Source organism: Camellia sinensis, chromosome 14 (assembly GCF_055761805.1).
Source record: "Camellia sinensis isolate YWXY chromosome 14, ASM5576180v1, whole genome shotgun sequence".
NCBI classification, from domain to species: Eukaryota; Viridiplantae; Streptophyta; class Magnoliopsida; order Ericales; family Theaceae; genus Camellia; species Camellia sinensis.
Genome location: NC_138974.1, coordinates 76,585,231 through 76,597,113, shown reverse-complemented (window position 1 = coordinate 76,597,113; position 11,883 = coordinate 76,585,231). Strand labels below are relative to the sequence as shown.

At 34.8% G+C, this 11,883-nt stretch overlaps 1 protein-coding gene across 4 annotated transcripts in view; it reads left to right on the top strand.

Annotated features, from left to right (window-relative positions):
* Window positions 1-11,060, top strand: part of LOC114273043 (GATA transcription factor 11) — a 15,976-nt gene extending 4,916 nt beyond the window's left edge. For 2 of the 4 annotated variants that reach the window (XM_028214776.2, XM_028214777.2), the window contains exons 2-3: window positions 1,754-2,009; window positions 9,726-11,060. In XM_028214776.2, the coding sequence (XP_028070577.1) occupies window positions 1,761-2,009; window positions 9,726-10,631 (1,155 nt within the window). In that variant the 5' untranslated portion in view covers window positions 1,754-1,760 and the 3' untranslated portion in view covers window positions 10,632-11,060. Of the gene's footprint in view, window positions 2,010-9,725 lie in introns of all 4 variants that reach the window. The other 2 variants (XM_082906930.1, XM_028214778.2) reach the window with 2 other exon arrangements.
* Window positions 11,061-11,883: the final 823 nt, after the last annotated feature.

Below are 11,883 nucleotides of genomic sequence, written 5' to 3'. Positions count from 1 at the left end.
CTCGTGTAGGTTCTTGATCGGAGTCCTCTTGGTCCCCGTCCAAAACATACAACTGCTTTTGCTTGCATTGATGGCACTTTTCGTTACACTTGAAACATAACCCTTTTGCCCTCTTTTCCTCCAACTCCTTTGGTAACTCTCTTCGAATGGCAGGAAAAGAATTAGGTCTGGATTGCCCATACGAAAAATTTTCTCCAGTTCTTAGTGGCAGCCTGGTTTTCTGGGTAACTGCCTCAATACTGAGTTCTTGCAACTTGGCTAAACCGATGGCTTGCATGGTATTTGTAGGTTTAAACGTCAAGACATTGTGCCTGTTTGGCAGAAATTATTTACAGCTTATTTCAGCTTTCAGTTTAATTTAAGCTATTTTGATGTGTTTGGTTTAGCTTATACCTTATAGCTTATAGCTTTGTGGAAGTCAGAAATCAGCTTATTCTTTGAGTGGGGCAGGAGATGCTTTAAGAATAAGCTGGAAATCAGCTTAAGCTGAAAGTTATAAGCTATAAGCTGTTTAGGCATAAGCTATAAGCACTTTCCCACAGCTCTACCAAACAGGGCTATTGGCCCGTATCTCCTCCTTTAATCCACTAATGAAGCAACTAGTAAAGAAATGTTCAGGTAGGCCTTGAGTTTTGCTAGCAAGAATCTCGAATTGTTCCTAATAATCCCTGACAAATGATGTTTGCTTCAATTTGGTTAATTCACCAGCAGCATCCTCATATACATCAAAACCAAAATGAGAAATCAACCCATTTTTAAACAGATCCCAATTAACCAAAGCGTGTGTTTTCTCAAACCATTGATACCATTGCAGAGCCCTATCTTCCAAATGCAAGATTGCCAATTTCACCTTATTATTGTCTTCAACACAGTTATACTCAAAAAATCTTTCGCATTTGTAAACCCAGCTTGACGGATTATCACCAAAGAATTTAGGGAAGTCAATCTTGGCATACCTAGTTCCAAACTCAGGGAAAGGTTGAGATTGGGAAGACTCTGCTCTGAATTGATTGGAACTCAGCCCTAGATTTTCGGGAACCCCAGGTACAAATTCGTGTTGCTTCCCATACACATGAGCCGCCACCTAATCATACTTGAAAGTCACTGCTGCCATGAACTCCTTGATTTCTACTAGAGTGTTCTTGATTTCCTCCGTTTCTTTTGCGGAATTGACTACTTGTTCCTTCAAAATTCGAAAGGAATTTTCGAGTCTCTTGAGATCTTGACTCCTAGTCCCATCTGCCATTGCAAATTGATTGCTTCACAGGCCGAGAAATGCTTGCTCTGATGCCAATGTAATGACTAGAAATGGAAGAAGAAGAAATATAGAAGGAAAAGAGTTATTTGGTGCTCTTATTCCAACCCAACGAACAGGTTATGAAACAATACAAAAATGAATGAAATGGGCAGTGTATTACCTCCTATATCTATACACATAACCAACTCCTAACTGCCCTAACAGATTCAGTAATTGGAATTACAATGCCTAACCGACTCCTAACTGTTCATAACACTTTTCGTAATAATCCAATCCAATCCAATTAACGAGATAACATTTTTTTTTTTTTTCCTTCACCTGATTGGTAATTTCCTTCTTCAAATTTATATTTACGTTAACTAAAACATCATAGTCAACACTCCATACATATGTGTGTGTATATGTATATTGGGTTTATGTCTGTGAGGTGTGTTTGTGATTGTGTCATTGTTTGGTGATGACATTTTATTGCTTTCTCGAACTATTGCTCGACAGAAACATTATGGTCGGATCTGAGTTTTTTGATCGAACTAACAATGGGGTCTGTAGTGATGGTTTCATGGAAAATTTGAAATTTTTTGACTTTCCCATGGAAAGTTTGGAAGGGGATGGCCTCGATGAAGGGGATTGGGATGCAAAGCTCCAAGGCCTCGGGCCAATTCCTTCTGAATCTTTGATGGCTTCGTTGTTGACTTCTGGTGGCGACATTGGCAATGCCGGCTCGGTTGTGACACCTAATCTCTCTGTTGCTGTGAGTTCATTGTTATTGTTTTACAAATTAATGATTTTGTCTTCATATATTGTTAATAGACATTCATAGCACTGTATGTGGAAGAAGTGTTTTGCTGCTATTATGTTATGCATGCGGACTGCAGTTGCTTTATAACTCTTTTTTTTTAAATGGGTTTGACTCACTTGGCCTTATTATCGAACAAGTGTAGTGCACATTGGGTGTATTCCGTGTTTCTCTATTCCTGTGAGTTCATTGTGCTTGTTGCTGTATGCTTCCTGATTACGTCCAAGTAGTAGTTTTTCTTTATAAAAAATATGCTACAATCTTCAATCATTATTCATTTTTTAAAATCAATGATTTTGTGTTCATAGACGGATTGTTTTACTTGTGGCTATTATTTGATGCATGAGTATTGTGGTTTCTTTAGAACTTTTTTCGTTATATGGGTTTGACTCATTTGGTCTTATTATTGAACAAGTGTAGTGCACATTGGGAGAATTCCTTGTCTCTCTTATGAGACTGCGAGTTGGAAAAAACGCATTATAATATTTGTGTAAAATTTTTGTGTTTTGGATCCAATTTTTTAGAACCCATATTGTTGCAATTGATGAAAATTCAAGGGTTACTAACAGAATTTAAAACAGTTGGTATTTTTTTAGTTATTTTACCAAATAATATTGGAAAAAAGAAATCAATGAATTCTTTGCTTATGAGGTTGCATGGGAGTTTTTTTATTCAGGTCTCTTTGATGACGTTCTTCTGTGTAACAAGGCAAGAGAGTGGGCGCATATCGAATTTATATTTCAAAAGAACTTGTACTAACACTCTCGAAAGAGGAACTGTAGATTGAATTTATAATTTCATGATGACTCATGTTCTAAATAATTCTTGCAAGAGGAACATTACAATTAGCTTGGGAAGAAAAATGTTCACTGGCTTTGCCATTTTTTTTTTTTTTTTGATGACTGAGAAATCGGCCTAGGTAGGGTTCTTTGCCATTGTGAAGAAAGTAATAATCATCATAGCGAGATAATGATAACAAAGTTGTTATATTTACAACAATTAATAGAGACAGATAAGTATAGTGTCTTTACACGGTATGTGAACTCTTGAGAGAATGCAGCGACAAAGAATCATGTTATTCACCAAGAGATCATAACCATTGATTCTTGGCTAGATTGGAGTTGAGGATGTTGAAATTTGTGCCCACGCCAATAATTTAACTGGTTTTGCTTGTATATATAGGTTGTGCATTCCATAATGATATATTGTGGAATACATTGCTAGAGAGTTTCCTTTTAAGTCATACTATTTTTTGCTTGTATACTTGGTCTTGGATCGAGCTTGGTTGTCAGAGATCCTTGCTAGGCCATGTGATCCCTTTTCTAAGCCGACTATCTGTTGGTCTCTGCAGTTGTAGAACCCTTAGGATCTGTCAGTTCTGTCCTACATTCCTCAAGCTAGGGAGTGAAGATGAGTAAATTCCTAATTTGTCCTAAAGTGGCTGAAATGAATTATATTGAAAGATTTTAATGAAACACATTGGTGACTTGGTGTTATTAAGATTGAAGATGGTGAAGAGAATCGAACTGCGGATAAGGATTGAAATTTTGATTTGGTCATTTTCAATATAGAAATTATGCACCTCTATGTGTAAAACAGATGATGTAAAAAACTAGCATGCTAACTCAGTGGTGCAAAAAGACCAGTTTACTTCCTGCCCACAATTCTAATAAATCACCAAAGAAAAGCATGATAAGGTAAACCAATATGTGCCACACCAGTGAGAGGTGTATGTGGGTTGGTATTTTTGGGGATGATTTACATTACCAAAAAAAACTTTTTAACATTCAAAGCTTGGAGATCACCAGCTGGGTTAGCAAGAGATACAGAAAATAGGTGTTTATTGAGTAGAAGCTAAGAAGCATGGACACGTGACACGACACGGACATGCCGACACGTTAATTTTCAAAAAATACTGGACACGACATATATATGAATATATCATTCAAAAATAATAAAAAATGGAATATAACACTAATTCCTATAAATTTATATGGTTTTTGCTTTATTATTGTATCTTAAGTTATTTTGTTCGAATTTATAATTAGTTTTGCATATGTCTAAATGATAGACACGTGTGTCCTCCAAATGTCCAAAGAGTGTTCGGGTCTTTAAAAAAATTTGAAAAATAGGACATGTTTTGAAGAGTGTCCGACACGTGTCTTAGAGTGTCCAAAAAGTGTCGGTGTCCAACACGGATACGTCATCTTCTTAGAAGTGTCCGTGCTTCTTAGAGTAGAAGCATTGTTTGACCGTTGTATTGCTCAATAAGATTATGGAAATTCACTGTAAAATCAGTATTCAAAAGCACCTATGTTTAGAAATCATGGTGCAAAACTAATGGCTGTGTCTCTGTCAAAAAATATAACCTTGTCGACCACCATGCTTCTCCTATTTGGGTATATGAATTTTCAAAAACTCCAACAAAAATCTTTAATTTGTTAAGAGGGTGAAAGGAGTCAAAAACCTGATTTACACCTACTTTAAGAGATATTTGAAAAACCTTCCTTCTTTATGGAAGATAATTTGCTTACTCCCCTGCCAGGCTTCAGATTTTGGAGTGCTCCCTCAATGTACATTTATTCATTTGAGACTTATTGCAGAAGAAATAGGCTTATGAGCTATCATCTAATCTTGGCATTTATTCTTAGAACCGCTAACTTTTATTTGTGAAAGATCTTATACTAAAAATAACATCTATGTTGAGAAAACTTTCGATTCTAAACACACTTCCATGCTGAAATCCATTACTAGGTCTTTCTTGAAGTAAGATCTGTTCCTGTTGAAGTTACATATCTATGTAGACAAGAGCCAAGCCAGTTCCGCTAGTGCAATATGGAATATATAACAATAAAACAAGGATGTACGATGAAGTATAGGTGCCGAAGTGTTGGATGAAGCTTCAGAGGTATGCAGAGTTGAGATTTATGAAGCACAGACATGGGACATGACATGGACACGCGAACACGCAAATTTTTAAAAAATAGGGGACACGACACGTTGGGAACACGCTCAATATATATAATTTTATTTATTTATTATATGTAAAATTAAAAAATATATATATTATTTTTATTTATCTATTTATTTACTTTAATATCAAATATCATTCACAAATTAATTTTTTTCTACAATTAAAAATAATTTATTCTGTGTGTTAATATTTAGCAAACAAGAATATCTAAAAAATAGAAAAAAGGAAAAGAGGGGAAAAAAAGAAAAGAAAAAAGAATAGAACGAAAAGAGAGAGTCAAACGCGCAAAGGGGAGAGAGAGAGAGACGAACAAAAAGAAGAACAAAGAACAAATTCAAAGAAACGAAGAGCATACCTCGATATAGGACTTCAACAGGTTCCTCTCTCTCTCTCTCTCTGTCCATAACGTGTCCAAGAGTGTCTCAAGTGTGTCTGGCTACAAAAATTCAAAAAAAAAAGGGGACACATTATTTAGAGTGTCCGACACGTGTCGGACACTCATACGCTGCCTCCGGAGAGGCATCTGTGCTTTATAGGTTGAGATTATGTGGGACTAAAATTAACTTATGTTCCTTTTGTTTTTGTTTTGTTGTGTGTTCAATAGCCTATGTATCTTTAAAAAATTAGTAGCTCATGCGAAATATCTCAGAATAGTAATCTGAACTACAAAAAAGAAAATTCAAGGATCTTTACATTGATCTAATGTAGACCATAGAAGGCCCTAGAAAAAAGAAATCAAAAGAGAAGGGAAATTCAGAAATGGCTCGATTTCAAGGAGAGTCCCATAAGAGAGCTCCATAACCAAACCAAACCAAGCCTTAAGTCTCATCAAATAGGGTCGGCTGCAAGAACCTGTCTTTACCACTCGACTCTATCCAATGCCATTTCGTTAGTCAAATTAAGAAGATTCATATCTCAATTTATTATACTAGTTCACATCAATCTAGTTCTACCCCTTCCCCTGACACTATCATCTACCATCACTATATCGCATTTCTTCACCGCTACCTCTGTTGGTCTCCATTGTATATGACCAAACAATCTCAATCTATTCTCTCTCAGCTTATCTTCTATCAGTACTACTCCTACCAATTCTCGAATATACTCATTCTTAATTCTATCTTTTCTAGTCTTACCACACATTCACTTTAGCATCCTCATTTTGGTAACATTCATCTTATTTACATGTTGTTTCTTAATTGCCCAACATTCTGTCTCATACAATATCGCTGGTCTAATAATCGTTCTATAGAACTTCCCTTTTAGTCTAGTGGGAACTCGTTTATCGCACAGTACTCTAGACGCACTCCTCTATTTAAGCCATCCACCTTAATTCTATAGATCACATCCGCTCCAATCTCCCTAGTCGTTGTGATAATCGATCCTAAATAACGAAAATGTTAACTCTTAGGTAGTTCTTGGTTCTCAATCTTCACTTCTCAACTTTTATTGTGACTGTTGCTAAAATTACACTCCATATACTCTGTCTTAATTCTGCTTATTCTAAATCTTTTAAATTCAAGTGATTTTCTCCAAGTTTCCAATTTAGTATTAACTCATTTTCTAGTCTCATCCACTAACATGATATCATCTGCAAAAAGCATACACCATGGCACATCATCCTGAATATTTCGCATCAACTCATCCATAACTAAAGCGAAAAGATAAGGACTTAAGGTTGATTCTTGATGTAACTCTACAATAATTGGAAATTCACTCATCTCTTCAGCAGACAATCTAATAGTGGTCACCATAGCTTCATACCAGGGCCAGCCCTGAGGTGAGGCCACTAAGGCCGTCACCTCGGGCCCCCAATTTTGAACAAAATTTAGGCCCCCCAATTAGGAGTGTGTCTTGTTGTGTTATTTCATAATTATTTTAATATTAGTTTAATTTATTTATTTTCATGTTGTTGTATGGTATTATTTTGATTTATGTCCGATTGATATTTAGACCTCGTTTGGGAACAGGCTAATTTAGTAACTTTTTAGCTATTTGGTTAAAATATGAGCTAAAAAAAATTAGTATGTTTGGGATGACTTTTTGGCTTTTTACGAAAAGATGTGCAAAAAGTAGAGAGAAAAGAGAATCTTTGACTTTTTGGTATGGGTTGTTAGCTTTTTGGCTAATTTAGTAACTTTTTGACTTTTTGGCTAAAAGGGAGGGTTCCCAAATGAGGCCTTAATGTGAAAACTTTTATTTTTAGTTAAAAATAACTTAGCAAGTGTATGAAGAGATTAAAATTTTTCCCATAAGTTGAATATTATAAAATTTATTTCTACTAAATGAAATTATTCATAGAATGTTTGATTTTAATTCAATTGCATTTTTCTAATTAAAAAAATTGTACCTTATTACTATATATTTTTTATTAGATTGATTCTAAAATAGGTAACAAAAAAATACATATCTTAAATGAAAAAAAGATATTAGCCTTAATTATTATTTTACATACTTTTTATTCAGTTAAATGGAATTAAATAAAAAATTAAAAAAATGTCATGACATCCCTTAGTGACATTAAAATATATAATTAATAAGTCATATTATTGAGTCGTGTCATACTTAGATTCATGTTAAAAAATAGTCAACCCTAACTTACTAATTTTATATATTGCTTGAGTTGTGTCGAAAATTTTCATCCTTAACCCCAATTAATTTTAGTTCTTATAGCATTGGTAAGCTAAAAAATAAATATTCAATTCAACTAATTGAAGTTCAACTATTTTATATATATATATATATATATATATTTGTTATCTAAATTTTGTTAAATTGTAATGCAATAGAAATAAATTTTAATCCTTTTTGTTTTATCCAAATAATTTTTTTTTAAGATAATGATACATGAAGGGCCCAATTTAAAAAATTCGCCTTAGACCTCTGATAACTCAGGGCCGGTCTTGCTTCATACATATTCATAATCACATCAATATAACCTTTTGTCACGAGATTACATCCCGAGGCACTTTATCATATGCTTTTTCAAGATCCATAAATACCGTATGAATGTCTCTTTTCTTTTCCCTATACTTTTCTATTACTCTCTTCAAAAGATAGATCGCTTCCATTGTTGACCTACCAGGTATAAACTCAAATTGATTCTCTGACACCTCTATTATATCCCGTAATCGATATTCCATTACCCTCTCCCACACTTTCACTGTATGACACATTAACTTGATTCCTCTATAATTGTTACAATTCTGGACATCTCCTTTATTCTTATATATTGGTACTAAAATACTCTCCTCCACTGCTTTGTCATTTTCCTAGTTGGGAGTCTTTCATATACTCCCTCTGTCCCAAAATAATGGTCCCTTTTGGGGAATTCAACTTTTTTTGGTAGTACAATTATTGCATTTGAAAAAAGTTGATTTTTCAAAATTACCCTTTTGATAGTATATTTTTTGGGAATATCAATGTCATAATTGTACTTTTTATATTGTTTATTAATTTAAAAAAAGGGCAAAATAGGAAATTTATATTATTTTTGTACTTGATTTTTGAAGAGGGACTAATATTTTGAGACAATGAAAAATGGAATAAGAGACTAATATTTTGGGATGGAGGGAGTAATTGAATTATTATTTAAGATATATTTTTGAGCTTTTCTTATAATTGGTGTTTAGTAATTTGGTTTTAGGCTGTAGAGTGGGTGCCATGAGGCTCTGCTTTTATTTGTGAGCTCATTTGTTTATTTTGGGTCAGATTTAGTGGGTCTAGCAGGGTTTAAACAGAGGACAACCCTGTCTGTACTTAGGCTTCCAAGATGGCTTGGTCACCAAGTTTTCTTGGCTTCCAAGCTATAGCCCCTTTATATTAGTGTTGTATTGGCTTTTTTGGTTTACCATTTGAAGTAGTAAATGAAGATACATAGTGTGAAGCTTATTGCTTGAATGTGTGATGCCTCTGTTATTGAGTCCTGATGTCCAAGATTCATTGTCCAACTGTCTAGGCATTTCTTTATTCTAGAATAATGAGTGCTACTCTCCTTGATGTAGTGAGGTGTGACTTCCCAGGTTATCCCTCTTTCCTCCATTCTTTCTCTTTCCTTTTCCAACTTTTCACTTTGTCATCATTAACCACCTATTATTTTGGTTTTTTCGTTCACTCAACCCTTTTGTAAAGGTTGTCCTACTTCATGATCAGTTACTACATCAGTGTTGAGGCTTTGTAGTTTTGATAAAACCTGCTGATTTTTGAATTCCTTCATAATTTTTTATTTTTTTTATTTTTAAATTTGAGATATCTTGTCATCAAACTACAATTGTGAAATCTGCTGGATCTTCATATTAAAAAAAGAATTTCATCCCGTGATATTTAATACTTTAACTATTATGCCACTTGTTAGAAGGCTATTTGCTGCTTCAAAACTTGTTTCCAATTGGTTATGTTTTCAAGGTGTTATCTTGCCACTCCTTTATGTAGTCCCAAGCCTGATGTCAAGGTGATCATGTTTCCTTTCTTTTGTATTCATATCTAAACCCTAAACCCTAGCACTGCATATTGCATTTGGTTTGAAGTTATGTCCCTAACCTTTGAGAGGCATATTTTCTTTTGTTTTGTATTCAGTTAAATATTGCATATGATACGAGGAACAGATTAATTATAGTTGTTTAGTAGGCAAATGCAGTATCTTTATCTGCCTTTCTCATCTGATATTTTGTTCAATTGTTCATTAATCTTGTCTTCAGAGTGAGCATTCCTCCGAGCTAAAACTACTGCCGAACTTAGCTGAAACTGCCTCGGGAGCAAGCATTCCTCTTCAGAATGATCATTCTGATCGCTTAGAGCCTGGAATGTTCCAAGTACCAAGCCCAGTTTCAGTCCTTGAAAGCAGCAGCTCCTGCTCAGTTGAAAAGAACGTCTCCTTCAGCTTCAAACCTTACATCCCAGCGCGTACTCGTACCAAGCGTTCACGCTCTTCAACCATCAACCCATGGGTTGTGATGACGCCTCCCATTTCTTCGACTTCCAAAAGATCACACCATTTGCTTGCCCAATCCAATGACTTTCCTGAATCCAATCTCCCCAATATGAACTCAAACCCTGTCAAAAGAAAACTGAAGAAGAAAAAGAAACTATCGCAGCTATCAAGAGCCAATGAGATTGACGGAACTTCCTTGCAACGGCCTATTGCAACAAAAAGATGCGCCCATTGCGACGTGTCAAAGACCCCACAGTGGAGGGAAGGACCAATGGGGCCAAAGACCCTTTGCAACGCATGTGGGGTCCGATACAGGTCCGGCCGTCTCTTTCCACAATACCGTCCAGCATTAAGTCCTACCTTTGTTCCATCTCTGCACTCAAATTCCCACAAGAAGGTTGTCGAGATGAGAAACAAAGCTATCCAGGAAGCAGCCAAGGCTGAGGCAGAACCTCCAATGTCACCAGCACACAAACCTAACAAAAAGGCTGCCATTACTGAGACAGAACCTCCATTGTCACCATTCAAAGCAACCCAGGAAGCTACCATTGCTGAGACAGAACCTCCATTGTCGCCACCACCGGAATTTGTGCCAATGAGTAGCTATTTGTTTGATTTTGATTGCATTTTAGGGGTAGAGGGCAATGCTCCTAGAATGGGAGGCTTTATTTAATTTTGGTTTGTATTTTCAGGGTTGGGGGTTTAATATTTTGGTGTACAAAGATGGAATGAGAGTTAGGAAAGTTAGCAGATCGTGGATTTGGAACCTTCCATGAATAAGGTGAAAATCTTCTTCGGTTGAGGAAATTATGGTCGTGTCTTGGAGGAGAAGAAAATTGTTCGTGATGAGAAACAGATCGTGGGTGGACTCTTGGATGGAATGAGGTTAGAACATTTATTAGTAGGAAGTGGTAAGCATGGGTGTTGAAATATTGAAAAATAGCTTCATAGATGATTAGTTGTGTAAGTATTGAATTTTTTATTTTTTATTTTTGTTGAACTCAGTTTATGAATTTTATTTATTTAGGGTTTTTTTAGGTTGATTCCTTGGCGGGAGTTTCCAGTGGTATCTTTGAATGCTAATGCCAAGATTATCACTGCCTCTTTGATCTTTGTTCTTTGTGACTCTGTGCTTAGATATATATATATATATATATATATTTTTTTTTTTTTGTGACAATCAGAAAACCCGAACCTGAATTTTATTTTATTTTTTTAATTTCTTCGAACTGGAGAAATTTATTCTCAGGTTTGAAAAAAAAAAAAATTCAGGTTTTGAAAAAAAAGAAAAAGAAAAAAGAGCTTAATGTAAGATGTAAAAAAGCCTGATGATGCCCATTTCAAAGGCCTTTAGTGTTGGCCCATTGTCTCTGTCTTGAAAACATTGATGTAACAAAGCTTGAAGCCAGGTCCAGCCCATTTAACAGGCTTTTAGTGTTGGCCCATAACAAATTATAAACTAAATATTTTAAAATGGATCATGCTATGTTGAGAGCGTAAACTTTACGCTGTGTTTAGTTGGAAGATTTAAAGAGGAATTTAAAAAGAAAAAGTGTGGAAATTAGGTAAAATATAAATATATTTTATTCATATTTTATTTACCTCTTCTATTTGCATTTCTAAATCTCTCTTCAAATTCTCCAATCAAAATGTTAACAATGAATTTTTAAAATTTCTATGAAATTCATTGAAATTTTCTTTTTAAAAAAAAGTTCATAGAACTACTTGATTTTATTTTATTAAGAATAAAGTAAGACATTTGCATAAAAAAAACTTCCCTCTCCCATAACTTGTTACTCTGTCCAAAAGACCACTTTTATTTATTATTTTTCTATAAAAAAAGTTAAGATATAAAATACCTTTTGAAGTTTCAGTGACATACACTTTCTTATTTTAGATGCATATTGCTCTCCGCGTCATACCAC